The following is a 27,186-nucleotide window of genomic DNA, read 5'->3' as shown; positions in this document are numbered from 1 at the left end:
AAAAAAAAAAAAAAAGAAACTGTATTACTTGGCAATTATCCTTAGCCTTTCTGAACCCCATCTGTATCATAGGGGTAATTATACCTGTCCTTGCCCAGTTCATCAGGTTGATGTGAGGATCAAATGAGGCTATGTGTGTGAAAGTACATTATAAACCTTTAAGCCCCATATAAAATAGTGCCCCCTATAAATACATTATTGTACCATCATGAAAGGAATATAGCATAATGTAATGAATATACCAAAGCTTTGTCTAGTCAGTGGGCAGATGACCCCCAAAGTTTGTTTTCAGCTGCAAGCAGAGTCCTGTATGCAAAGCAGGGCTTTAAAAACAACAACACTGAAGAGTATCAGTTTGAATGTTGATAAGTGTTTTATAAATAGCTGCATAATTAGCATGTACTTACTGCAAAAAGTATACATAATATTTTATTCCCTGTTGTAGGCTGTAATGAATCTTCTGCCTCTCCGTCCTAGGAGGTTTTCACTTACTTTCCCCATGATAATTTTAATATGTGGAACCATTATTAGCTGAATTAAGAATAAGTAAATGAGCAGTAAAAAAAAATACAGAAAAATTACAGGTGCCTGTGGTGAGTAAGATAATAACTAGGTAAAAATATATGAAATAATTACAGTGTTTGAACGACAGAGCCCGCATGAGGAAAATGACTCAATGGAATATTAAACCTGCTGTTGGCCGGGTAGAAAGACTGTAGCCTACACTGTGGCCTTCACCTCTTCGGATCCTCGGCCCTGATCCTCACTGAAAACAGATCCAGTGTGTCCCAGTCACGTTTGTGTGATGCCGAAGGAACTGGTCCAATTCGACAAAGATTTAGTCGTTCTGAAAGGTTGTGCTCCTATAGGTTAATTACCCAGTAACTAAAAGATTCAGTTTCAGAAATGCCCTTGATGTTTGGTACTTGTGTGGACTTAGTCCTCCTGATGACATTGAATATGAACTTCTTTAGAATGTATTCATGATCTGTATTTGACATCTTGACAAAACAGAATTTCAGATAATTTAGATAAAGGTTTTAAAGAGCTGTGACGTTTGTTTGTTTTTGAAAACTGTATTATATATAGCACTCCAAACGGTGTAATTGAATTAAGGTAACCAGTCAATCAACAAACATTTGAGGCTTTTTATGTTTCCTGTTCCTGCTGTTAAGGATTCTGATTTAATGCTCCCAGATGGTGACAAATCTTATTACCATAACAAGAGAAACCTCAAGTTAGGATTTGAATCCTCACGAATGTTTGGTTAATAGTGGTGAGTCACTGCTTTTTTTTTTTTTTTTTGAAGTAAGCTCTATGCCTAATGTGGGGCTTGAACTCACAACCCCAAGATCAGGAGTCACATGCTCCACTTCCTGAACCAGCCAGGCACCTCCAAGCCCGCTGCTTTCTAAATCAGCAGGTACTGAACAAGAACACTGGTTGAAACTATAGCAGAGAGGCTCTAATTCAGACATGCCTTCCTGACGATCAGATTGTCAGAGCTGCAGCAATTAATGCTTGATCTTCTGTATGGTCTTTGTCTTCTTTGAGGACTTTTTGGGATCAATTTCTGCATCTCAGACTGATTGCCCCACTATCCAATAAACTTCAAATCACCTAATTCTGCTGCATAATACATGTTAGCATAAAGAAATATTAATATCAGACAAAAGGTGCCAACAGAGACAGGTGAACAATGTGCTGGAGAGAGAGATAAGAGAACTGAGTTCTAATCCCAAGAATTCCATTGATAGATTTGGAAAAATCACTTAAGCACATTCTACCTCAGTTTCCTTACTTCTGAAATGGTGGAGTTGGAGAAACAATCAAAGGGCTTTTGCAACTCACAGATTCTATGATTCTGTGAATCATCTGAAATCCATTCAGTGTGTCAGTGATGACTTTGACCATTTTGACTATTAAGGCCTTTTCTTAATTGTATTTAAAATAAGAATTCAGTGAATAATTCTATATTCTCTTACGGACTTTTATCTAGCACTTTATGAGACACCAGAATTGTGTTATCTCTCTATGTTTTTTTCGTCATGAATTCAAGCAGCCATATTGCTTCTTACCTGAACCCAACTGTCATGACATCAGGAGTCATGGCTATACTTAATACATGTATTTCCTTATCATTTGACAAAATCACTGGGTTATGATGTATTTTATTTTCTCTGCTAACTACACTTAACATAGACATTAGCCAAGTATACATTTCAGATAGTGTTGTTAAAAGTATCTTATGTGGGAGGGAAAAAAAGTATCTTATGTATGTGGTATCCATTGATCATCCTTTCTAAATTGTTGCTTGTCCTGGAGAAGAGCTAGGTTTGTATTCCCATAAGAATACATCTTTCTCCATCGAGTGGTTAATGCATTGTTCTGGTTTTAGCGCCAAAGAAGGTAACAGTTTCTGCAACCTTCCTGATGTGTTTGAATTTATGAACAAACTATATTTGAAATGTCACTCTTTTGGGGTTTGTTTTACATCATATTGAGATAAGGGACCTGGTGGGGTGTTGTTTCCCACCCCCACTTTGGCTGCTGTCTGAAGGGAATATAGTTTTTTTCCCTCTTTCCACCTTTTTGTAAGAGTTTAATAAAATCTAAAAGTAAATCATATAAATCTTCTAAAAGCCTGGGGAAAGTATTATGGGAATCAATAGAAGCCCCAATACCTCATTATAACCATTTCAAGTATCATCAATTACATAAAGTCTTCTTTGTGTCCCTTGAGAATCTGATTCAACAGACTGTTCAGGAATGGAACGATATGTTGCCTATGGAAGGGCAGAATACTTGCGCATATGCCTGGATTCAGCTTATAAACATACTATTACCACCACTCCAATAACATCTGTAAGGGGAAAGGGAGACTTGGTGAAACAAATCAGTGCTTCCTTTTATTTTTCCAGAGGCAAAAACACTTAACTTTCATGAGAAAAGAAAGCAAGCTTTATTCTAGTCCCTCTGGATTTGGTCATTGCTGGCTCCCAGGAGCCTGGGGAGCTATTCATTAAGAGCAGAGGACACTCAACTCTGGTTTAGGTACTCTTCAGCCCTGGGAAACTTAGAACTTAGGCAAAAGAAAAAAAAAAAGAAAGAAAGAAAGAAATCTCTTTCTCATCAGGATTTTTGCTTCCCAGATTTAATCATTCTCAATAATTTCATGAACTCAAGCACTAACATCCAGTCACTGTTGGGGGGCTGGGGGTGACGACAATGGAAAGAGCCCTGTCTGGATTTATAAGCCTACCATTTATTCACTGAACAACCTTGGGCAGATCTCTTCGCTCTGTTTCATCTGCAAGTATTTATAGAGAGCATTATATGATCATGTGAGCACATGGAGCATATTTATTATAAACTATAAAGCTCCACATACATTTATAGTGTTAGCATGTTAATCCTTCCAATCATGTGTTCTGTCTTTCGTTGTAGAAAAAAAGACAGATTTCCCCCGTAGGAAAGAAGTCAAAAATCTTTATCCTGACCCATAGAGATAATGTAAATTTAATATCCTGTCCTAAGGCCTTATAGATTAGCCACAGGTGTGCTGCTGATATCACTGTATCCAAGTCACAAGTGTTTGCATTGCTTCCTGAGTCCAAGTCAAGATAACCTGGAGGGGCGCCTGGGTGGCTCAGTCAGTGAAGCCTCCGACTTGGTTTCGGCTCAGGTCCTGATCTCAGCATCTTGAGATCAAGTCCCACATCAGGCTCTGCACTCAGTACAGAGTCTGCTTGAGATTCTTTCCCCTCTCTCCTCCACCTCCTCTGCTCCTCCCCCTGCTCTCTCTCTCTCTAAAAATAAATAAGTAAAATCTTAAAAAAAAAAAAAAAAAAGATAACCTGGAAAGTTAGCATTCTATCTGCTTGATAGCAAATTTGATAGTTCAAACCGTCTCCATCTTGTGCAAGTAAGAAAGACTCAGTCTCTCTCTCTTACTGACTCTTAGGTGAATCAGTACATATTTTTCAGTAAAGAATAACTCATTTGGTGCCCACCAAGTGCCGGACTGTGTTGCTAGGTCCCATAAAAATAGTGATAAAATGTTGTGCCTGCATTGCAATTCTTTGGAAAGAAAAACTGAGTTATGTGTGCATATAAGCAAGGGGCCTAAGGGTTAATCAGAAAAGAAATAATTTTCACATAAAGTGATCTTTCTTCCCTTTTTTTTATTGTAAGCTCAGAGAGAATTGTAGCAATATGGGTTGAGCAATTTTCTTTGTTATGAATCCCGTGCTCAATTTATGAAAGCCATTTTGCAACCCATTTACATGCAGTAAACCTTTGCTTTAAGGTTCTGTCATTTGCCTTGATCATGATTATTTATAGTCCCTTTAGAAAAGGCCCTTTACGGGTTTAGCTGTCAAGCACAGCACTGCCACAAGGCAGTTTTCTACTGAGCCTTTGAAGTCATGGTCGTAAGCTAAGGCACAGCTAGTCTTGTAGCCAACTAGGAGGCAGAGGGAGGGGTGTTGTGTAATGGGGAAGAAAACTAGTTGGAATTAGGAGTCTTTTTCAAAACCAACTCCATAGTCTCACCATGTGAGCCTGGCCATTTGTGCGCTTTTGCAGTCTGTTGCTCACTGGTAGGAAGGGAAGGATGCTTTTATCCCAAGACTATAAAGTAGAACTTAACTAAGGTACTCTAGTGCAAGAGACAGTGTAAGTTATAAAGAGGAAAGTGTTCCATGAACTAATTGTCTGCAGTATGATCTGCTATAAATCACTGAAAAAGGAGTGGTGTGTCTCCTCTAAAATCTTTCTTGATCACATACTATATTCCCTCTACTGTAATACACACACAAATGTAAACTGAGAGCAGAAGCCTTTACCTGACACATCAGAAGGCACTCAACTAAGTATTTATTGGATTAATGGATAGATACAATTGCCAGCTGAAAGTCACTGTGCTGGGCATGGTACAGAATACAAGGCAAGTGATACATCATCAGAGGCCTCCAGGAGCTTATAGTTTCGTTAAGAAGTCTAGCCATAAAGGCACATAAAGCCAGTATGAGTTAAGTTGTGGTTTGAGGCAGGAGAAGACGTTACGATATAGTGTGTCGAAATCCCTCACCAGATCCACACAGCAGGAACCTTTGCTCTTCTTAACTCTAGGTGAGCCTGTCTTCCTCCAGCCCCATGCACTCTTGGTATCAGTCCGGCAGAACTTAGATGCCCACTCAGAAGGGTTTCGCTGAAATGTACACAATGAAGTGGCTTTATAGACATATGTGCAGAATCATAGGAACCAAAAAGGGTTGGCAAGGCCCCGAGAGACAAGCAACAGCAGGGAGCACTGCCTCGCCCAAGGAGTGAAGGGCCAGGCGGAGGGCAGCCAGAGAGTGTGATGGGGCTGGAGCAAGGCACAATAGGAACCCTTGTCAACACACAAGTCCAAGTGGAGCCATGCGAGTCTTATTCCTGGGACGACTACCCTGTCAGAGTCAGCAGACATGAACAAGGCTTTCTAGGCACTTGGTCCAGGATCTTTCTGTGGGTGGGGCTTTTCTTGAGGGCCTGAGGAAGGGGTCCCATCAGTCCAAAAGACTGGCTTTCTGAAACTGGAATGGATCATTCTCTGCCTTCACAAGTGGCTCAGTGCAGTGAGTGTGAAATGACCAGACGTCTTCCTTGACTCCGCGGCACTTACCACGCGCAGGCTTCACAAGGTACAGAGCAGGAGAAAATGGATTACGCCCTCAACAATAAGAGGCGAGTCATCCGCCTGGTGTTGCAGTGGACCGCCGTGTATGGAGACGCCCTACAGGAGGATGACGTGGCCGTGGCTTTCCTTGAGGTACGCGGAGTCCTCCCTTCTGAGAATACATCTTTGTCCTGCTGTACCAGGACTCCCCAGAAGCACACAGCTTCCCCGGAGAGACTGTGATTGCAAATTCTGTTAACATGTTCATCAGAAAGGTGCTATGAGAGAAGTAAACAACATCATCCAACCCCCTGCCCTTCTAATTCAACAACTGGTAGCATTGTAATGTATTTTCACTTGCTCTCTTTTTCTTTGCAGTTTTTCTATGGTCATAATCACATAGTACCCATCATTTTGTAGGCTGCTTTTTCCACTTTATGTAAGGACTTTTCGATGTCAGTGCCGTTTTTCTAGTAAAAATTCCTGATGACCTTTGAGTAGCTCTGCCACATATATGCTTATTTTTTATCGTGTTGAATATTTACATCATTTCCAGTTTCTGCATTCCTCGAATAATAGTACAGGGAACATTTTTGTGTAAGTAGGCCTGTCCTTGATCATATTCCTAGAAGTGGGATTGCTAGATCCAATGGTACCTATTTTTGAGTGGACAAATTTTATTGAGATAATTTTGTGGAGGACTTTCTAGGACCATAAGGTAGTTCCAGAGGGACATGATTTATGTCATAAACACTATTTTAAGCTGAACTTCCCTTTTCCTTCCCGTGGCTCCAGCCCCACATTGCAGCATGGGCCCCGGCATTCAGTCCTTGATGACTCACTCTGTCCTCCGAAATGTAGATGAGGATCTTCAGTGCAGGCAAAAGGCAATGTGGCTTCTATTTCAAACGTTATCAGTCTCTATGTTCAAGAATGAATTATCCAAAAGAAAGGTGCCCCTTTTCCCCCTTTTAATCATATAATTTGGCGGGCAGAGAGGTGGGGAAGGGAGGAGAGGGGACTGTGAGTGACCCTCAAGGCTGTGGAGTGAAGTATTTTGAAACTATAAAGGAACGATCGTAGCTTGGGTCATGCATTGACTCCTGGCCGCTACCAGTTGAAGAAAGGACAGCACCACAGCTGTCATCTTCCGCTGCGGAGGCCACTGCTCCTGAGCAAAAAGCAGTCCCAGCTGCTGCTGCCTGGTGGTCAGGATCGGTCCCAGGGCGTCCATAAAGAGTCCTGAGTTGATACCAAACTCAGCAGAACGTCAGTCCAGTCCTGAAGACCATGCCTGCGTTTTACCACCAAAAATCAACCACTCCTAGTGGGAAATAGTAAATAAACAACAGATGCTAAAATAATATTCAGAATAAATGTTAAAATTTCCCTGAAAAAATGTTGAGGTGAAAAGTGCTCTTAAACTGTAAAATGACCCATTCTAAAACATTGCATTGCATTGCCTTTCATATAAATATCCTATGGGGGCGCCTGGGTGGCTCAGTTGGTTAAGCGACTGCCTTCGGCTCAGGTCGTGATCCTGGAGTTTCCCAGGATCGAGTCCCACATCGGGCTCCCTGCTCGGCGGGGAGTCTGCTTCTCCCTCTGACCCTCCTCCCTCTCATTCTCTCTGTCTCAAATAAATAAATAAAATCTTTAAAAAAAAAATATCCTATGAACAGTTCATCTGCAATTTAAAAAAATTTTTTTGAGTTTTTTCATTGTTGTGAAATATATAAACATAAAATTTGCCCTTTCAACCATCCTCAAGGATACAATTCAGTGGTATTAATTAATTCACACTGTTATGCCACCATCACCACTATCTATTTCCAAAACCTTTTCTCACTTGCAGTTTTGAATCTAGACATATTGTAACATTTTCTTTTTCTTTTTTGGTCTCCAATCCATACAACCATGGTCTGGAGATGCTAATAAAGCAGATGAATAGAGACACATCTTTGTTGCTCTTGATAGAATCGTGTACCTCGGCAATTGTTATTAAAAGCCTGTGACCTTTGCCAATTACAGGAGTTTTATGTGTCTGTATCAGATGATGCCCGGATGATTGCTGCCCTCAAGGACCAACTGCCCGAGTTAGAGAAGATTGTCAAGCAAATGTAAGGAAGGGCCTGGCTTGGGGGGGTGTTTTTATCAAGTAAGTGCCTGCCTCTCGGTCAAAACATCTTCCAGGGCGCCTGGGTGGCTCAGATGGTTAAGCGTCTGCCTTCGGCTCAGGTCATGATCCCAGGGTCCTGGGATCGAGTCCCGCATCGGGCTCTCTGCTCCTTGGGAGCCTGCTTCTCCCTCTGCCTCTCATGAATAAATAAATAAAAATCTTCAAAAAAAAAAACATCTTCCAAAAAGTCCCTCGCCCCCCAGAAGGTGAAAGCTGGTTTTTCAGCAGCCACACGGTGTTCTGGTTTGAGTGGACGGGGCCTCAGGCTTGGGTGGTGGGATAAGGCCAGGTGAAGAGGGGAGAATCTGCTCCGCTCCTTTTGTGCTGGACGGCTGCCAAGAGAAAGCCTGGCACAAGGCGGATATCCTCCTGTGGGGTGTCTCACTCAGTAAACTCGGGTCCCTTTGGTTTGAGGCAGTGAATCCAGTAATAAAATAGTGGTATTTAAAGAAAGATGAGGGGGAATTACTTATATGGAAAATTCGCTTTCTGCCACCAAAGCTGTTGCTGGTGAATGTTTACATCCCCTCAGTGAAAACATGGAAGGTTTCACATGCTGTACTTTGAGCCTACAGTAAATACCGGAGAGAATGTATGCTACTAGGAAGACCCTGAAAGCTAGACATCTTGGCTTTCAACATCAGTTCTGCCAGGGGTCTGCCTGTGATGCAAGCCGATCTCTTCGTGTGTCCTCTGTGCTTGGTCTCTTGGTATTAATATGAGGGTTGCCCAAGGATTGCTGTCATTTCCTTTTGTAATATAAGATTCAAGTGCTGTACAAGTGAAGCAATTCGAAATAACAGTACCAATGGTATTAATTAATGTGCTTTCTCTGTTTCTCGTAGTTCAGAAGATGCAAAGGCTCCGCAAAAGAAGGTAAGTGACCACGGATTGGGATTCTCTAATCGTGCCCTGTTGTGTAACAGTTCTCCGGAAATATTATAGTGCAATATATGAAAGGGATGTGTTTGTAAATACAAAATATGTTTTCTCATTTCTTGACTCTGCCTCTCGAGTGTGTTTCCTCTGAGTTACAAGTGTGCGTCGGTCATTCTCCCCTTATGGTGGTTGCTGTGGTTATTTTTACAGCACAAAGTTCTTTTGCAACAGTTCAACACAGGCGATGAGAGAGCCCAAAAGCGCCAGCCTATCCGCGGCTCGGATGAAGGTGAGAATTCTCTTCTAACTCATGGTTGTATAGATTACTCAAAATCAATAAAATCCCTTCCCTGGGAACCCTTGGGCCCACTGAAGAGCTTTTCTTGGACTATCTCTTTGCACCCGATGGTTTGCTTGAAGGTGCCCTTTTGCATTCCAGTTATTTATCCTCTTGAACTCTGGGCCTGGAGCGGAGGTGCTTGTCCACACTTCCCTGATTCTGCCTCTCCCTCACTACCACCATTGCCTGTAGGAAGGAAAGAGGATCTCAGGAAGTAGTTGCCAAGTTCGCCCACCTCCGGGAAGAGCTGACAGGCAGATGGCTGGCACTTTGCAATGCCAAGCAGAGGGGCAGCGCGGGGTCCCCTGCAGAGCAGGACTCCTGCCCAGAGAAGGCACTCTGGCCCCAAGCACTGCGTTGTTAGCTGCCAGGAGGGAGGGGCACATGCTGACAATTACCATTTGGTTCTTTAAGATTTGTCTCAAGAGTCGCAACCAAAATAGAATGAATAATAATGACAAAATTTTCATTTTAAGCCACAACTGAATCTTGTCATTTAGGAGCGCCTCTAAACCCACAGATTACAGTAGCTGGAATTGCTCCCAGGGTTTGTGTTCAGAGGTGAGCCTGTAGGTGCCATATATGGGTTTGCTGAGCTCGATGCTGGCCCAGCCCCAAAGTACACAAACTGGTGAACAAGTGAGCGGGAACGTCAGTGTGTGTTCATGCCCCAGGCAGAAGCGCTCCTGTTTGCAGACGTGTTAGCTTTGGCTTCCCCACCACCCCGCCAGGCAGCAGCAATCTAGCAATCAGCCTACTGCCCAGCACTGCCTGGATTATGAGAAAGAAACTCTCACAGGCAAGGGCAGACCCAGCAGACAGGCCTAAACGTACTTTCTCTGTTCCCCATCTCTTATAAATGGGTTTTCCACAAATATCTGCTGTGGTTCTTTGAGTTGGAGATGGCAGCCATGTGTGTGCCCATCCTCAGACCAGTGCGAAGGTCAGGAGTTTTGGAAGCGGGCAGGCACAGGCATTGCTGACTGCAGGCAGGTACAATAGTAAGAGTGACAAGATGGTGCAAATTTGGGAAGTTATCTAAACGTTCCCATCGCTGATGGTTTTCTTAAGAACTCCCAAGACCAATTTACCGTATTGTTCCTGCCTTCCCAATAGTTCTGTTTAAAGTCTACTGCATGGACCACACCTACACAACCATTCGGGTGCCGGTGGCCGCCTCGGTGAAGGAAGTCATCAGCGCAGTTGCTGACAAACTGGGCTCTGGGGAAGGCCTGATCATCGTCAAGATGAGCTCTGGAGGAGGTAACAGCTTTAATTAGCACATTGGGCTTCTGCAAAATGGAATATCCCATCCAAACAGAAACCCTGCCGGGAGTTAGCATGGGCCTTCCAAGAAGATCCAAGGGACAAACTGGTGCTCTTTGTGCTCCCACAAATAACAAAATAATATGGTTAGAAGTGGGCTGGGTGAGTGTCTAATATGCCCTATTTTGTAGGTACCCAGTATAAAGCAGAAGGAGGTGAAGCAATCTATCTGAGGCAGCTGGAGCTGAGGACTCTGGTGTGGATGTCAGCTTGGAGCTCTTTCTATAGAAACCCTAACAAAAAAGCTTAAGGTCTCGGAGCTCTGCGACATGTGGACCCTAAGACAGCTTGACAAGCTATGGGCCATAGGTTTCCAAAAGTCTAGAAGTTGGAGGCGATCATAGGCTAGTTCTTTCCAGCTGATCATGGTTCCCCCTCCTTACCTTGTAGAGAGGGCAGGAACCCAACTCATCGAATAAAATGAGGAATATTCTCCCCATAGGATTACTTAATTGCCTTATGCTTTCTTGAAATGTCATTTATTCATTCGCCATATATATTCACTGGCCACTTACTATGACTGGGACGGGAGAAACGTGTTGGGTGCAGCCGTGTCCCCAGGCTGTTGCCAGGCCGGCACAGAGGTAGACAGCAATAAGTGAACAATTATAATCCATGCTGGCTAGAGTTTTGGAACTAGTCTAGTCAGCACCTGTTGCCATGAGAGCCCAAAGAATGAGCAGTAAGGCTTATTTATCTGGAAATGATTTAACAGCAGGGGGATCCTTCAGGATCGGGTAAGCCATTTTTGCCATGTTTGAAGGCAAATGGTTCTACCGATGCAGGATTTTTAAATGCATCCTCGATTCCCAAGATATCCTCTCCCATTTCTGTCCCAGGCACACAGGTCCCAGGATGCCTGCCTTCACTGATCCCTGTGGCAAAGTCTTTCCACGGCTGTCCGGGGTCCCTCCTTTGCCTTCTTCGGGTTTTCACCCGAATGTCTGCGTCCGCCTGAGGCCCCCTCCTTCCTTTCTTTGATTCCCCTTCTAAAATTGTATCCTCTCCCGCTTACGTATACTTCCTAGCCTCCTTCCCTGCTGGTTTTTCTCCCCGTGGCTGCTCACTCTCTCATATATTTGTCTTGTTCACTGTCTGCGTCCCTCACTGTGATGCAAGCTCTTTTTGGATTGGGATTTTTTTTTTTCCCCTGTGTTGTTCCCTTCTGTGTCCTCAACACCTGGAGCAGTGTCTAGCATATAGTACATGTTAAATAAATATTTGTTGAATGAATTAATTTTTAAAATATAGGAGGCTTAATCTAAAGGTCATGCCACTGCCCTCCAAATTAGGGAATCCGTGAAAAAATAATAATGAATTTTATATCTAAAGTCATTTGGGATCTCAGAAACCCCCTAAGTTTTCTAAAAGTGATCTTTCCATCTCCACAGTGCTGGGCATTATTGCCATCTGGAAACATAATTTGTCATATAAATAGTAAGTGCAGTTTTTGTAGATAATTACAGTTGCAGCGCAGAACTGGGTGAATTGACCCTCGGCTACTTGCATTCCGGTTTTGTGGTCATTTTCTGATGGCATCCTGAGCGTCCTGTGCCTGCCTGAATGCTGTGTCTTTTTTATTCAGTGGGCCTCTTCGGTCCTGTATTTTATGCAGTCGCTCTGCGTGTTCCGGTAATTCACCAAGCTGACAATTTGTTGGTGTGATTAGGGCAGTGCAGCAAATCTCAGATGCATTTAATAGGCAATCTCATGCTTTTTATGTTCACAGAAAAGGTGGTGCTCAAACCTAATGATGTTTCGGTATTTACGACGCTCACCATTAATGGACGCCTATTTGCTTGCCCGCGAGAGCAATTCGATTCACTGGTAGGTGTGGATGGCCTCCTCAGAGCAGTGTCTGCAATCAGAAAAACTTGTCTGGAGCTGAATTTTGCAGTTACGTTGAACTGAGTTGCTAAAAACTCTTCAATGCTCCTTGGCTTTTTCTTTTTCTGTGCTCCATTAGGTAAGCCTCAGGTGTTCATTTGATATGCTCTGAGCTTTAGATTTTCTTTTGTGGAAATTAGCCAAGTAGCACCACTATCGGGGCGTAATTCAGCTTTTAGACCTCTTTGGAGTAAATGACCTCCTTGAAATCCCCCCAATTTAGACAGTAATATCAAAAATCTGAATGCTTAGACCAAGAGAGAAAAAAATGTTTCAAGACCAGACACTGCGATGATGTATCATGCTTCTTTGTGGGATGTAGAAAGGCATCAGGGCAAAGCCACTCTCAGGTCTAAAAAAAATGCAGTTCCCTGAAAGGGCCCCAACTTGGGTGGGAAATACCAGAGGCCAGCAGTTTCTTCCCTAAGTCCCCCAAACCCTTGTTGTCAGCCCACACAGAGCTGTCTTCGAGTAAAGGATTAAGCGGCCCATGCTAACAGTTGAGTAGCCTCCTGTCTTTTATGCAGATGGTAGGGTTCATTTCTGGTTATCCTATAAAAATTAGACATGTTGGTGAGTAGCTCTCAAGCTACGTTGGAAAGCCTGGGGGGCCAGTGCAGAGGATGGGGAAGAAGTTTTCTCCATCTTGGGACACACGGGGCTGAGTTTACTAAGAAAATTGCAAGAAGAGAAAGAGGTAAACAGCCTCACATTTCAGGGGAGAGTTTAGCCACGTGGGTGCTGCATAAAAACATCCAAGTGTCATCAAATCAGACCTTAGAAGTAAATCAAGATTCCTCTCCTCCTGAGAACTGTTTTAGAGCTTGTTTTGGCCTCATGGTAATTCTTTGTTCGAGTTGGGGGAGAGCCATTTTGAGCGCTCTGGTGCAGTTAAGTGGATTGTTGCCATATCCTGAATCCCACTGGAGGGGAACTTAGCAAATGTGGCCTTCGTTCTCTCACTGTCCCTCATCCATCGCTGCCCATGAGCACCCTTGCTTGCCTCAGCCTCGGGTGCTAGAAGATCTGTCTGCACACAGTCCTTTCATTTATATTTTTTAGTCATCCACATTCACTGCTTTCTAAAAGATCAGTATTTCCCAACACTGAGGGATTGGGGGGGGAACAGCATACATGAGTCGTGCTGCCCTCTCCTGGAAAGGAACACCATCAAAAACCAGGTTAGCTGTAGCCCTGTTACAGGTGCTGGGCGATGTGTTTGCCACATGGCATTCGGCCTCTCTTGCCAACCGGTTCTTGGCCGCAGCGATAGATGACATGGTGTGCGGATGGAGTGTGTGGACTGTTTCCAGCTCCCTGTCGGGCAGACACTAACGCTTTAAGCCTCTGTTTATTTGCACATCATCCTGCAGCCTTATGAATTCTTAGTCCTTGCTAGTCTTCCATGTTAAGGCCTGAGTAATTGAAAGGCATTTACTTTGCAACAAGTACTGGGGAATGAGAGCTTGTTAACTCCCTCCATGTGGTGCTCCGCCATTCGCTGGGCTGCGAGTTATGTCATCGTACTAAGGAGTGGTTGAACCCTACCTGTCTCACAAAACTGGAGACATGGAGCCTTTTCCAGCTTTCTAAAGATTTCCCTGAGGACAGTCTTTCTAGGAAGAATGGCACACAGGATGACTCTGCAGTACAGAATGTTGGCCAAACCCTTTGATCTATCAACACATACTTATGAAGTGTCTGCTTTGTACTCGGTGCTATGCTGGCTTCTGTGGAACACTAGACCAGTCATCCCAGAGACTCTGTCCTTATGACAGTTACGGTAGGGAGATGAGACTAACACAAACAGCCTGGAACAGAATGCATTGTAGGGCTACACTGTGTTGTCTAGAAATACCAGAGTGCCAGTGATTTATCCTAGTTGTTTGGATTCTGGAGCTTTATCTCTGGACATTTTATTTGAGCATAAATGTTAGTGCAGAGCAAATTATAATAAAACCCCATTGTACTGTAATTTGGTTTTACTCTTACCCATTCGCTACCCTTAGACTTTTATTTAGGACTTACTATATCATTCCAGGCATTGTGGATGGTTCTGGCTCTGGAATGGTCTTGAAGACAAATCCTTCATGTGCCTCCAGGAACCCACAGTGTAGTGAGGGATTCCAGCGTGTAAGGAGAAGACGGTGTGACAAATGCCATTGCAGAGCCAGGCACAGAGGGGGAAAGAGGGATGCTGGGGTGGCGGCTGCCTTTAGCCATCTCTTTGTCACTGACGATCACTATACCCTTTCTATGTCTTGGGTTCTTGAGTTGGAAATTGGAGGATTAACAATGCTGTTCTCCCAGAGGGAGAGTACATGGGAGTTCTGTGCCTCTGGATAGGCAGTGTTCAGACCTGCCTGTGCACTGCAGACCCTCCATAAGCTCTGTTGCGCCTCATCTGATGGGAAATGTCCACAGGACTGTCTATGAGAAAGTGGAGCCAGGGGATGATGCTTCCTGGGGGGCCCCGGGGTCAGCATGTCAATTCCCCACTTCAAATAGAAGAGCCGCTTCGGCCACTCAGATTGCCTCTTCGGTGGTTCATGGAGGGAAGGGGCCAGCCTACCCTTTGTCAGGAGGGAGGAGGCTTTGGTGAGCCCTGCCCACTCAAAAAAACAAACAAACAAAAAAATAGAGATTCTATTACTCTCTCAAAAGGGATGCAGGAATGATAGACCAGCATCCATGACTTAAAGAATTTTATATATTTCTTAACATTGGCACCTTCCCTGTAGTTGCTGGGTTTATCCCCTCTATGAAAAGCCGTAAGGTGTCAAGGAAAAGAGATGGGAAGCTGGGTAGGCTGGGGAGGAAGAGAGCAAGAGGGCAGCTGCGTAGAGCAGAGGGCTGGGCACATAGCAGCAGCTGCAAGACGGGGCAGAATGCGCAGAGCCTGTCTGCGCCTGACAGGACTACCCTGCTTGAAACCGTTCTCCATACTTGTTTCCATAAGCTACTTGCCCATAGCTTCAGGTTGGTTCCCTAAGTTTCAAAACTTCGGAATAGGGGTGCCTGGGTGGCTGAGATGGTTAAGTGTCTGCCTTCGGCTCAGGTCATGATCCCAGCGCCCTGGGATCGAGCTCCACATCGGGCTCCCTGCCCAGCAGGGAGCTTGCTTCTCCCTCTCCCTCTGCCTCTCTCCCTGCTCATGCTGTCTCTCTCTCTATATATATATCTCTGCGTCTCAGATGAATAAATTAAAAAAAAAAAACTTCGGAATAAATATTTCTGTTCCTTACTCTCTGTGCCCTGCATAGGGCGTATCAGGAACAATGGTGCTTAGCTCTTACATCCCATACTTTCCCATGCATTTGCATCACTGTGGCACATGTGGGGAGGGGACTCATTTGGAAGGGGAGGGGGGGGCCTCCTCTGTGCCAGGCACTCTGCTTATGTGATACACTGACATTATTCCCAGTCAATCTTGTTAAGAAGCCTACATACCCAGTACTGCGACACCAAGTTCCCAGAGCTGGAAACAGACATTCAAGAGATGAGGGAATCGATCCCAGTCTGTGTAGTTAGAGTAGGGTTTGCGTTTGGAGTCTGTGGCCCTTGAAAGCTACCCTATTGCAAAACCCCAGCTCTTCGTCTGGAACTCACAGACTTTCTAAAGGTGTTCGAGCTGTCTGTTTGGTTCCCGAGGCCCTCTGTTTCCAACAAACAGGTCTCCTGACAGCTTTCTAGCCTTCCTGTGTCTCTAGCCATCCTTCAACAGACCAGCCTGGGTGCTCAGAGGAGACCTTGCTGTTCTAACCCACCCAAGTTTGTCTCTTTAATCTTTTATAGCCTGGCTTCTTTCTCCAAGAACCTCTTCAGGCTACGCATTCATTTGAAATACCCACTAACTCTCAAAAAGCCCATTCCTGTTCTCCCACGCGTTTATCTGTGTATCCGGGCATCAGGTGTGTGTTGATGCTTCTGTCTGTCCTTCATACCCACACATGAATGCCAGCAGCTGACTGTTGATTGAGTGTCGAGAGGGACTCTCTGGTCAGGGCTAACCCTCCCTTAGACTGTAAATTTGTAGGGATCACTTACATCCTGAATGTGTCATTTCTTTTTTTTTTTTTTAAGATTTTATTTATTTATTTTACAGAGAGAGAGAGAGACAGAGACAGAGCATGAGCAGGGGGGAGGAGGAGGCAGAGGGAGAGGGAGAAGCAGACTCCCCACTGAGCAGGGAGCCCCCGTCTGGGGCTCAATCCCAGGCCCCTGAGATCATGACCTGAGCTGAAGGCAGACGCTTAATGACTGAGCCACCCAGGCATCCCACTGAATGTGTCATTTCTTTAGTGCCCAGAATGCAGTGAGCGTTTATGGAATGTAATGGTTATGGCTGCTGCTGCTGCTGATGATGATTATGATAGAACTTGTACAATATTAGCATTTCCAACGTAAATATCGAATATCCCAATGTGGTTAGCATGACTTTAGAGAAATCCTCTTTCAATTCATGGGCCTTTTGTAACTTTGGACATATATTACAGATCCATAAATGTTCATATAGTATACATAAGTTTCCAAAGTATACAAATCATTCGTTTTACTAAGGAATGCCAAATGAGACCAGTGAGTCAGGTAGAAAGTTTTGAAAGAGAGCCTTCCGGAAAGTAGCAGAGTTTGGTTTCCTGAAGCCCTAGCCCAGAACACCGTGACCATGTGGCTATGATCTGTAGCTCAGCATCTCTCCGAGAGTGGAGGGATGGGCCAGTATGTGTAATGTCAGCACACAGAGCCCTTGGTGAGCCAGTAAGCTCAGGCCGTGTGTTACACGAGCCGGATAAGCAGCAACGTCACCACAATCACCAGCCCCCGCAACAGTAAGTGGTGCTGTGGTTAAATGTCCAAAACTGCCATCCCAGTACCTGCTCTGGAACAGCTGCAGTGGAAAATAGGAGGAAAACCTCTCCAAAGACTTCTTATACCTTTACCAGAGAAAAGGAACTGTTTCCAGGGATCTCCCGGGCCCAAGCGCAAGGGGACCTCCATAGGTCACTCCTCACCAAGCCTTATTTGCCATGGTCCACGTTTCTCAGTCAGTGGAATTGATGACAGTGACGATGATGGTGCTAAGGACGGTGCTGAAGCAAGTGAGCATTAAGAGCAAAGGTGTCTTTCTCCTCTGGATAAAACCAAAGTTTCGAGATATTCCCGAAAGCGTCTCCAGAATCCTTTACCCTCAGAAACTCCTTCAAGCATTCAGCATGAAGTACTTATCTGTCCTGAGATTCTGATATAGTTTTGCATTATTATTCATAGACTCCCTTGCCAGAGCAGGAAGGCCCAACTGTCGGAACAGTGGGAACCTTTGAACTGATGAGCTCCAAAGATTTAGCGTACCAGATGACAATTTATGATTGGGAACTCTTCAACTGTGTGCATGAGGTAAGGTGCTCGGTGGAGAGCGTGAGCAGGTACCGTTGCAACTCTGGATGAAGCCTGCCAGGTGGCTCAGCCGCAGATGTTGATGTGTGCTGCAAGATGGAGACCACTTCATCATTTGTGCAAATACTGAGCTTATTAATAAGGCCTGTTACAAAGTCTTTGGGTCTTAAAGAAAAATCGTAATGATTTATAGTAGTCTTCCTGAGTATGTTAAACCAATAGTATCTCGTTGATAATTCTCTATTTAAGAAGCCCCACTGAAGCCCCCTCGCTCTGTAGTACAGCTTGAATCCTGGCTAGTGATTGGATTCACATTTGCTGACCAATGTCAACTTGTCTTGACAAATAGAGAAGCCTCGTTGGTGTTTTGATTGAGAAACAAAGAAATAAAATTGTTTTCTTTTCTTTTCTAGCTGGAGCTAATCTATCACACATTTGGAAGGCATAATTTTAAAAAGACCACAGCAAACTTGGATTTGTTCCTGAGGAGATTTAATGAAATTCAGTTTTGGGTCGTCACTGAGATTTGCCTTTGTTCCCAGCCCAGCAAGCGCGTTCAGCTCTTAAAAAAATTTATTAAGATAGCAGCCCAGTAAGTATCATTAGCTTAGGAAGAGAAAAATCTTTGAGCTGCATTTTCATTTTACTCCATTAGGCTACATCTTAAAAAATAAATAAATAAAAAGCAAGATACAGGATCTCCTTATACACAAGGAACAATGACAGGGGCTTAAGAATAACTGAACTCTTATAAAAGATTAATTTCATCTGGCTTTTGTAATACTGGACATCAGTATATAATAAATTAACATCTTACAGCATGGATGCCAGAGTCAAAATCATGACCTCGTTTGCTCTGAACTGCCCTGGCTTTGTGCCTCCCCCAGCTTAAAGAGTCCTTCAGCAAACAAAGTTCTGTTGTAGAAAAGTTGTGTTGAGAAGGCCCTTCAAGTCAATGTCCCACATGACACCTTCAGGCCAGTAGAGGGCAGTGGAAACATGCATGTACATCGGCACATCCAACTCAGCCAGAATGAAATCAGTAAAATGCATAAATAAAGGCGAGCTAACCTGGGACATGAAAATCATCTCCATCGACATCAGAAAAAGCAAGCAACTTATAAATATTCTATTTAGTAGCACTTCATGGGAAACAATTTATTTACTGCCGGGGCCAGTTAGATTTCTCCCTGACGTGAATTTAATCTTCTCCTGCTATTTAGATATGCCTGACAACCTCCTGTTTACTTCCATGTTTTTGGTATCAACACAAGGCTAAAAATAAAATGCTAAATGTGGCCCATGGCTGGGAGACTTCTTTCTAAATGCAGGGAGCTCTCACATAGGAAGGTGGGGAGCACAAGTGACCCCAGCTAGCAATTTTCTTGGGCCAAATAGTTTAGATCCTATACAGAGTCTGATTTTCAGAGCTAAACAAAGAAGTAAATGCTGCTTGACATTTCATATGTATCAGCTTGCCAAATGCTTCGAATTATTTTGCCAAAAATTGGAGGGTTCAACAGGATATCCAAATCCTCAGATTCAAAGGCTGGTATCTCTTAATTTAGAAAAGCTGCCTTTTTGAAAAAAGATTTGGTAAAATGTTGCTTATGAATTTCTGGTTCAAAGGATAGCCACTTTTTCTAGGAGACTGAACAGCCTTGTTCAAGGGACAGGTGCCTTCGCATATTTGGAAGGAGAGGATTACGGAAACTGTGACGATATGTGCTTTCCTGCTATAAAAAGCACATTCTCTCTTCACCTTAGCCCAGCAGTGCTAAACGCAACAAGAAGAGAATGGCAATCTGCACACCAGTGTGGGAGATCAGCAAACCTTTGGGGGCCTAATCCTGTTATTTGACAGTGGCAACTGAAAGAGTTTTGAAAGAGAGCCTTTCAAAACCTCGGGAATTTTTTTTTTAATGTTTTTGCCTTTTTATCTTTCTTCCTTCTGATTACGGGAATGAGTAGGTGGCTTTGGCCTTTGGTATAAATTGGCTTGTGTTATTTAACCTTTACAAAGCTGGTGCTGTCCTGCAGTGGAGCTGTTTGCATGGCCCTGCTGGAGAAGGCTGTAGACTCTCCTAGACCAAGGTCTACAAGAACGAGATCTACACCCAGTGTTTTTAGAGAACTTCAGCAAGTTCCATGTAAGCTCTCCGACCTGCCCAGAGCTTTATGAAATTGGGGGTTTGAGTGCTATTATCTCCTTTTGAAGATGAGGAGACTGAGGCATGGGGATAGCTCGTGACTTACCGAGGGTGATGAAGTTAGTTGGTAACAGTGACCAGAGCAGTGACCAGAAAGGCAGGTCTGTATTCCTGCATGTCCTTCCAAGAGCACACGGACAGGACAAAGGCAAACACGCGTACATGATCATACTCCTTGCCTTCAGCCCCAGGTCTCTGAAACTGCTTTCAGCCCCTGACCTGAGAGCCACTGCCCCAGCACAGCAAAGGCCTTGCTTACTTTAGCACCAGTGGGATAAGACACCTGAAAGCTTCTCTGAAATCGATATTCCTCTTTCCACACAGACCATTTAAGAATCACTCATTGTTTCCTCTGCAAAGAAGACACAGGCAGCAAAAACAACAATTTCATTAGCCTTTCGCAAAAATGTTCATCCAAACAGGATTTAATTATGATGCAGTTGACTTAGATAACCATATTGATTTGGGGTAAAGGATTTGCACTTTTTGCAAAATTAATTCTTTCCCTTTTCGAGGAACAGGGTATGAAGAAGTTGGGGATTCCCTTCTTTTTTCTTTCTTTTTTTTTTTTTAAGTTAAATCAAGTACCTGGGCTAAATATTGCCATTCTAATAAGAATCTTTGATCTCCTTCCATAACGTTCTTATTCCCAAATATATATTCATGAAGGCTAATAGTTGCCTTAGTACACATTCAAAGTGATCAGCCTCATCGACATCAGTAAAACACAGAGACAATAAGGTTACTTTTTGGTCAATTGTTTAGGTTCTTTGTCAGCTTCATAGGGATCATGACTTGTAAGTTGGTATTTCTCAACAAATCAGAAGCATTCTCATGGCAGGCAGACGTTTCAGTGGCTGCAGCAGTCGGACTTCCTCGTTCCCTCTCAGTCTGACAGAGGAGGTGTCCAGCCTCTGGCTCAATGTCCAAAAGTCTTTAACGACATTTTGCTTCCCTCTCTTATCCCATGAGCTGTTTCCTTCCAGGTTCAACAAGGCTTTTAGGAAGCTCTGAGATCATCCTAACAATCCCTAGGGTAGGGGTCTTTAAATTCCTTCTCAAAACCTGAACCTAGATAGCCGGAACCATCACCTTTCTAAAATTACCGTGGGAAGTCAGATGGCTGTACGTGGTCACCCAAGTGGAACTTACACAGTGCATTAAATCTATCATTGCCTGTTCTCGTAACGAGTCCTGACGAATATTAATGACTATCAGAAAATAGAACTCTAATTTTTTTTTTTAATCGCACTCAAAAGTGGCATTTTACTCAGCCATGTGCTTCTTGTGTTTCAGCTGTAAGGAGTACAAAAATCTGAATTCCTTTTTTGCCATCGTCATGGGACTAAGTAATGTTGCTGTGAGCCGCTTGGCGCTCACATGGGAGGTAAGCTTCAGCTGAGATCCAGCTGTGACTTTTGCCTTAAGAATAAAAACACAGGCTCACCAGTGAGCTTTTTTAATAGAAATATCACTCACACTGGTATAACAATGGAAAAGGTGGGACACTTTGAGGGAAGTGACCTGTCTTCTTTTTCCAGTTGCCTGAGAGTGTGAATTTAAAAAGATATTGTCCTTTCATGGGTGGGGGAAGCTTGTGGGGGGTCTCAGCTTCTTGGTCTATACAAGGTAAATAATAATAATACATCTAGTTCCTAGGTAAAACATGAATCGACAACATTGGTTGGATGATTTCAAAGGTTTTGCTCATGGATTCTGGTGTTTTCTGGAATGTCTGCTTATTGCCTTATCTGTAATTAAGAGAGGACAGAAGATCCATTTTTATCCAAGTAGTCATTTTGCTCCAGGGAAAATTAGCCAGAAGGCCAACTGTTTGGCCCAGCTGAGTACTAAGTATCTCTTAACCACCTGGCCGACCTCTCTGTGTATGGAGGAACAAGAGTTGGCTAATATTCAGGTTGGGGCAAAAGTAATGCAGGTGTGTTGTGGATTTCTGGAGCAAGTATCATTAGTGGTTTGTTGACAGTTGGTTATTTGTGCTAAACATCTTCATTTTTCATCAGCTAAGTACTCAAAATGTGCCCAACCCCTTACATGTGGTATATAGTTGAAGAAATACTAATCTCTCATGGAACATACACACAAAAATAGACTCTTACTAAAAATAAAAAAGTATGTGTAAGTGGGACACAAAAAGAGGTCAAGGAGTAGATAACAGAGACTTAATTTGCAAGAGTGCTTTAAAAAGGCACCAAAGGCAGATGTTTGCATCTCTAAATATTTTCCTTAAAACATTTCCTTCCCCGCTTCCCTCTTGAAACTGTTTCCTTTCTCTGTCCCTCCTAAATATTTCCATTGTTTATAGGACAGGTCCTCACAAGTTCTTCTGTCTTGGGTTTCTCTTAAAATTCCAGGCAGATGCAGCACACAGCAGCTCATCCCCTGAATATAGGAATGAGGGAATTGGTGAGGCCTGCGGGCCACGCCGCTGTATCACCTTCCAGCTGGTAAACAGACGGAGTTAGGGCTGCCACGAGATCGAAGCAAGGAAGCCATAGAGCAGGCTCCCCTGTCTTGTAGCCCAAGGCTCCTGGAATCTCTGGAAACCTAGGGTTCCCTCGCAGAGAGTCTGCCTTCCCCAGCCTGTTTCCAGCTTCTAATGCCCCCCCAGAGTCCAAATGATTTGGTGGGGAAGATCAAAGAAGGTATAAGGCCTTAGCATGAGGGGGGCACTATCAGAGTCTCCTTTCTTGGTCTAAAGAGAAAAATTGGAGGCTGCTTAGGGGGCAGGAGGGTGCAGTCCGCAGAAGGAGAGAGTTAACTGACCAGCCGTTCATTTTCACGGGGACTGTGAAGAAGCACATCAGTCTGCGAGCTACTGTTCTCATCCTTGCATGTTGCTGAAAGAGAAGATGAACCTCTCCTCATTTATAAGTCTCTATTCTTTAAGGTGAAATGTAATTATATCTTCCTGTAGGAAGCGCTTTCATTCGTAAGCATTTTTGATTTGGGTTTCTCAACCTGTACTTGCGGAGAACCTCCCGGGCTACCCAACGGCTCGGGCGGAGAGCAGGAGGGCCCGGACGTGAACAGGATGAGAAATGCTGCCCGACCTCCCGGAACTACAGAACACACGTGAAACTGTCAGTGAACAAAACGGGGGGAAAGTTAAACCGCATGGCAAAGGCAATGGTTCAGCCTGGGAATGAAAGACCAATCTGACATCAAGCAAGTGGGAGTAAAATCCTGAGCGGTTTCTTGGCCTTGGCAGTGTTAACACTGCGGGCAGGATAATTCTTCATTATGGGGCTGTCCCGTGTAGCTTAGCAGCCTCCCTGGCCTCCACCTACTATCTATCAGTAGCACCTCTCTGCTCCACCGCAGTTGTGACAATAAAAAATGTCTGCAGACATCACCAAATGTCCCCTGGTGGATGTGGGGTCAGGGTTGCACAATTAACCCCAGTTGAGAACCATCTCTCTGGAAGCACTGTGTTACATAGATTATAGTATTAAGACCCACAAAAATTTGGATTACTGTATGCCGTCCTGCCTTTGACCCAAAAGCCAGCTAAGTAAAGAAAGAGAGGTAGAGTGACAGATCTAACCAAAAATGTAATTCACTTGTAATTTTTAAAGTGGTCTATGTCCATGGCAAGTTATCGTCTAATGAGGTGATTTGGATACTACGTGTGGACTGAGATCCTTGGATCCCTGGATGCCCATCCCGGCTCTCATCCCTTTGGACTTTGCCTCTGAGCAAGGATATCATCTTTCCCCGAAACCTAACTTGAAAAGCAGTACTAGGAAAATGAGCTTGGAGGACATGCGGGAGACTAGTCCTAGAAACAAAATCAGATTTTTTACAGATTTTAAATGGGAATATGACAAACTAATTCAGACATGAGAGAGAAGGAAGAGAGAGGCGCTCTTCTGTGAGTACAGAGACCTAATTGGTGAATCCGTTGTTGCCGGTAGACTTACGTGCGGGAAGCAGAGCTGAGCTGGGAATCTCTGAGGCCTAGGACTCGCTCAAAGCTTCCACAGTCTCGGGAGCAGAGACGCATCACGCCGCTCTGCCTTGGTGTGGCCTATCAGAAGAGAACAGTTCAGGATTTCTAAGATCTCAGGACCTAAGGGAAGAGAGAACCAATAGATTGAAAGGTGGCTTGATAATGGCCGACTGGCGTTGGTATGTGGGTAGAGCCAGCAGCGCTGAATCAGGAACCACAGCGGTAGAACCGTCCGTGTTCCTATGACAGCAGGGTGGAGAAATAACATGGGGAGATGCTTGTGTGGATAAGCATAGAGCATGTGAGAGAGGGGTAGAAAGGAGGCAGGTGATGCGAATTCCAGAGGCTCGACCGTCATCAGCTGTGCGACTTGGGGCAAGTCACAAACTGTGAGACCTAATTTCTTCCATCTATAAAACACAGGTTTAATCTATTCAAATAAATATTTATGGAGCAGTGACTACGTACCTGACACTCGTCAGGCACTGGGGATAAAGAAACACAACTGATAAAAATTTCTATTCTCGTGTAGTTTGCATTGTAAGGTTAGAGGAGGATTGAATAGGTAGTTTCTAAAACTTGTAATCCTACTATTCTCTGGTCTGAAGTCCTAATTGTGGGAATCAGAGAGTTTAAAAGGTGTGGGAGGAGGTAATTCCAAACCACTGTGGTCTGAGAATGCAGTCCTCTGTATGAATAATTAGAAAACATTATAAAAACAGTAAGACCAAAGCATCTGTAGTTAACTTTTGTTTCAACAAAGTTAAGAGTTTTAAAAGGTAAGTTCTTTATATTCCAGATGATGCTCAAATGCTAAGACAGATTACAGCCTGGCCTTTTTTAGAGATGTTTGATTAAGAGCCGGAGAAATACATTTCCCCTAGTAATGGTAACACATGATACATATCTAGATAACGAATCTGACATGTGAGTGTGGCATTTTCGTTTCATTAACAGAAACTGCCAAGCAAGTTCAAGAAGTTCTATGCGGAGTTTGAAAGTTTAATGGTAAGTGACAGTGACTCCTTTATTCTGTTCACTGTCTGCATTAATCTAATTTCTGATTAGCTGAATTGAAGTTCTCATTTCAGAAATTTTACCTGTCCTTGTATGACTTTAAGAAGTTTATGATCCCGTTTTAGTGCTGCTAAAACAAGCATGTCTGACTAATGAACGGCACCCTCAGGAGCTAACTTAAAGAGGACTTATGTCCCACATAAGGTCAATTTGTGTAACTAAGAAAAGCAGTGTAATAGGATCCTTTCCGCCTAGCACAGGTGGGCTCTGGGTTGGAAGCTGCATTTTCCTTGCCTTGCCAAAATTATTGTTCCCCATTGGCTGGGAGGTATTCACAGACAGAAGTGAGTGGGAGCTGGTAGGAATGATGGGATGGTTTCAGAGAGGGCACAGGGGGCTGGCGGGTCAAGGCGGAGAGGAGCAGGCGGAGTCAGAACTCCCAGGAAAGAGGCGGTGCTTCGGGAGGGAGGGTTCCCAGGAAGGAGGTGGTGCTTCGGGAGGGCGGGGGAGGGGTCCCAGGAAGGAGGCGGTGCTCTGGGAGAAGGTGTCCCAGGAAGGAGGCGGTGCTTCGGGAGGGGAGAGGGTGGGTTCCCAGGAAGGAGGCGGTGCTTCCAGAGGGGTTCCCGGGAAGGAGGCAGTGCCTCGGGAGAAGGGTTCCCAGGGAGGAGGCGGTGCTTGGGGGGCGTGTTCCCAGGAAGGAGGTGGTGCTTCGGGAGGGGGGGGGATCCTGTGGGGGGGGCGGTTTTACACGTGTTTGCTTGCAAAGGGAATCTCTCCCCTCAATCCCTGCAGGCAAATCTCCCTCTCAAGCAAAAAAAGGAAACAAAAAGCAAATAATTTTCATGTCAGACGGGAAGTTGTTTTAAAACAAAAATCAATTTAACTACCTTTCTCTTATAGCTACAGTTCGTTGAAAACTATCTGATTGGGGGGTAACAAGTCTAGGTGGGTTAGGAAGTAGAGGGGGTGGGATGTGTGTCGTTAATCATTAACCAGCATCTCTCTGTTTCTCTAAAGGATCCTTCTAGAAACCACAGAGCCTACAGGCTGACAGTAGCTAAGCTGGAGCCTCCTCTCATCCCCTTCATGCCTTTGCTCATTAAAGGTAATTCTAAGGAAACGCACAGGTCAAGCCAGAAAGGAATGTGTGGGGAAGAAAATGAACAAGAGCCTAATCAGGCTGAGCTCTTTGGAAAAAATGGTCCCCTCCTTCCCCCTTCTTCATCACCTCCTCTCCCCCTTGACTTTTTGGAAAGGGTTGGGAAGATTTATCAGAGGAGCAAGGATCTATGATTTGGAAGACTTGATGGTGAAACAGAGGGTTAGTTTGGAAATTTTACTAATCTCAGGTAAAGTGCTTTCAAAAGTTAAACACCCAATATAAAAGGAACTATTATCAGCTTTTTTCACCTGCAGTGTTATGCAAATCCTCCAGCATAATCTAATGGTGCTATTGTGGTTTCTTGGTATGACATATTTCTGTTAGTAATTAGAATGTGACTTTTATTTCTGTGCAGATATGACATTTACTCATGAGGGGAACAAGACGTTCATTGACAATCTAGTAAACTTCGAAAAAATGGTACGTACGGTATTATAACCTTAACCACAATGTTGTTTTCTTTAAAATAAAATCTGCATTTGTACTGATAAAGGAAATACTTTCCATATATGGCGCCACGTTAAAAAGGTAGTTACGCATAAAGGAGTTTTGAAAGATTTGGTTCAAATTGGCTACCTATTTTAGTCTGTCAGTTCTCTTTTGTAAAAGTGAGTGGTATTTGTGCCGCAGCTCACAGCAGCTCCTAGCTTTTATGCTGTGTGCTTGGTCCTGGGCTGCCTGTTGCTAAAATGCACGAATGTTCCAGAGTGACTTCCATGTTGTTGTTTTGTTGTAAGGTTCCTAGAGCTAGACCTCCCCAGGATGCCTTTGAGTTGTTTATCTGCTGGGCCTGACTTTAGTGCATGTAGGTAAAAGGCAACTCCACTGCAGATCCTTTTTACGGAGTATTCGCCTAAATGTATAAATAAATAAAGTTTGCCCAATTCAGAGAAGGAACTTGGGACTCTTCATAACCAAAAACAAATTTTTAAAAAGTAACAGATGGGGCGCCTGGGTGGCTCAGATGGTTAAGCGTCTGCCTTCGGCTCAGGTCATGATCCCAGGGTCCTGGGATCGAGTCCCGCATCGGGCTCTCTGCTCCTTGGGAGCCTGCTTCTCCCTCTGCCTCTCTCTCTCTCTCTCTCTCTGTCTCTCATGAATAAATAAATAAAATCTTTAAAATAAATAAATAAATAAAAAGTAACAGATGTGGAACT

General features: G+C 44.0%; 1 protein-coding gene across 11 annotated transcripts in view; it reads left to right on the top strand.

Annotated features, from left to right (window-relative positions):
• The window catches only part of RAPGEF4 (Rap guanine nucleotide exchange factor 4), a 284,964-nt gene that overhangs the window by 243,344 nt on the left and 14,434 nt on the right, over positions 1–27,186 (top strand). For all 11 annotated transcript variants that reach the window (XM_081814166.1, XM_081814167.1, XM_081814162.1 and 8 more), the window contains 12 exons: positions 5,665–5,815; positions 7,694–7,782; positions 8,687–8,717; positions 8,931–9,009; positions 10,177–10,323; positions 12,116–12,213; positions 17,542–17,667; positions 18,081–18,259; positions 21,174–21,264; positions 24,808–24,858; positions 25,885–25,972; positions 26,385–26,449. In XM_081814166.1, the coding sequence (XP_081670292.1) occupies positions 5,665–5,815; positions 7,694–7,782; positions 8,687–8,717; positions 8,931–9,009; positions 10,177–10,323; positions 12,116–12,213; positions 17,542–17,667; positions 18,081–18,259; positions 21,174–21,264; positions 24,808–24,858; positions 25,885–25,972; positions 26,385–26,449 (1,195 nt within the window). The remainder of the gene's footprint in view (positions 1–5,664; positions 5,816–7,693; positions 7,783–8,686; positions 8,718–8,930; positions 9,010–10,176; positions 10,324–12,115; positions 12,214–17,541; positions 17,668–18,080; positions 18,260–21,173; positions 21,265–24,807; positions 24,859–25,884; positions 25,973–26,384; positions 26,450–27,186) is intronic.

The sequence above is a fragment of the Leptonychotes weddellii genome, chromosome 3, assembly GCF_054177405.1.
Source record: "Leptonychotes weddellii isolate Sample4059 chromosome 3, ASM5417740v2, whole genome shotgun sequence".
Classification (NCBI taxonomy): Eukaryota; Metazoa; Chordata; class Mammalia; order Carnivora; family Phocidae; genus Leptonychotes; species Leptonychotes weddellii.
Note: the sequence above shows the minus strand (reverse complement) of the source record. Positions and strands in the feature narration are given on the sequence as shown.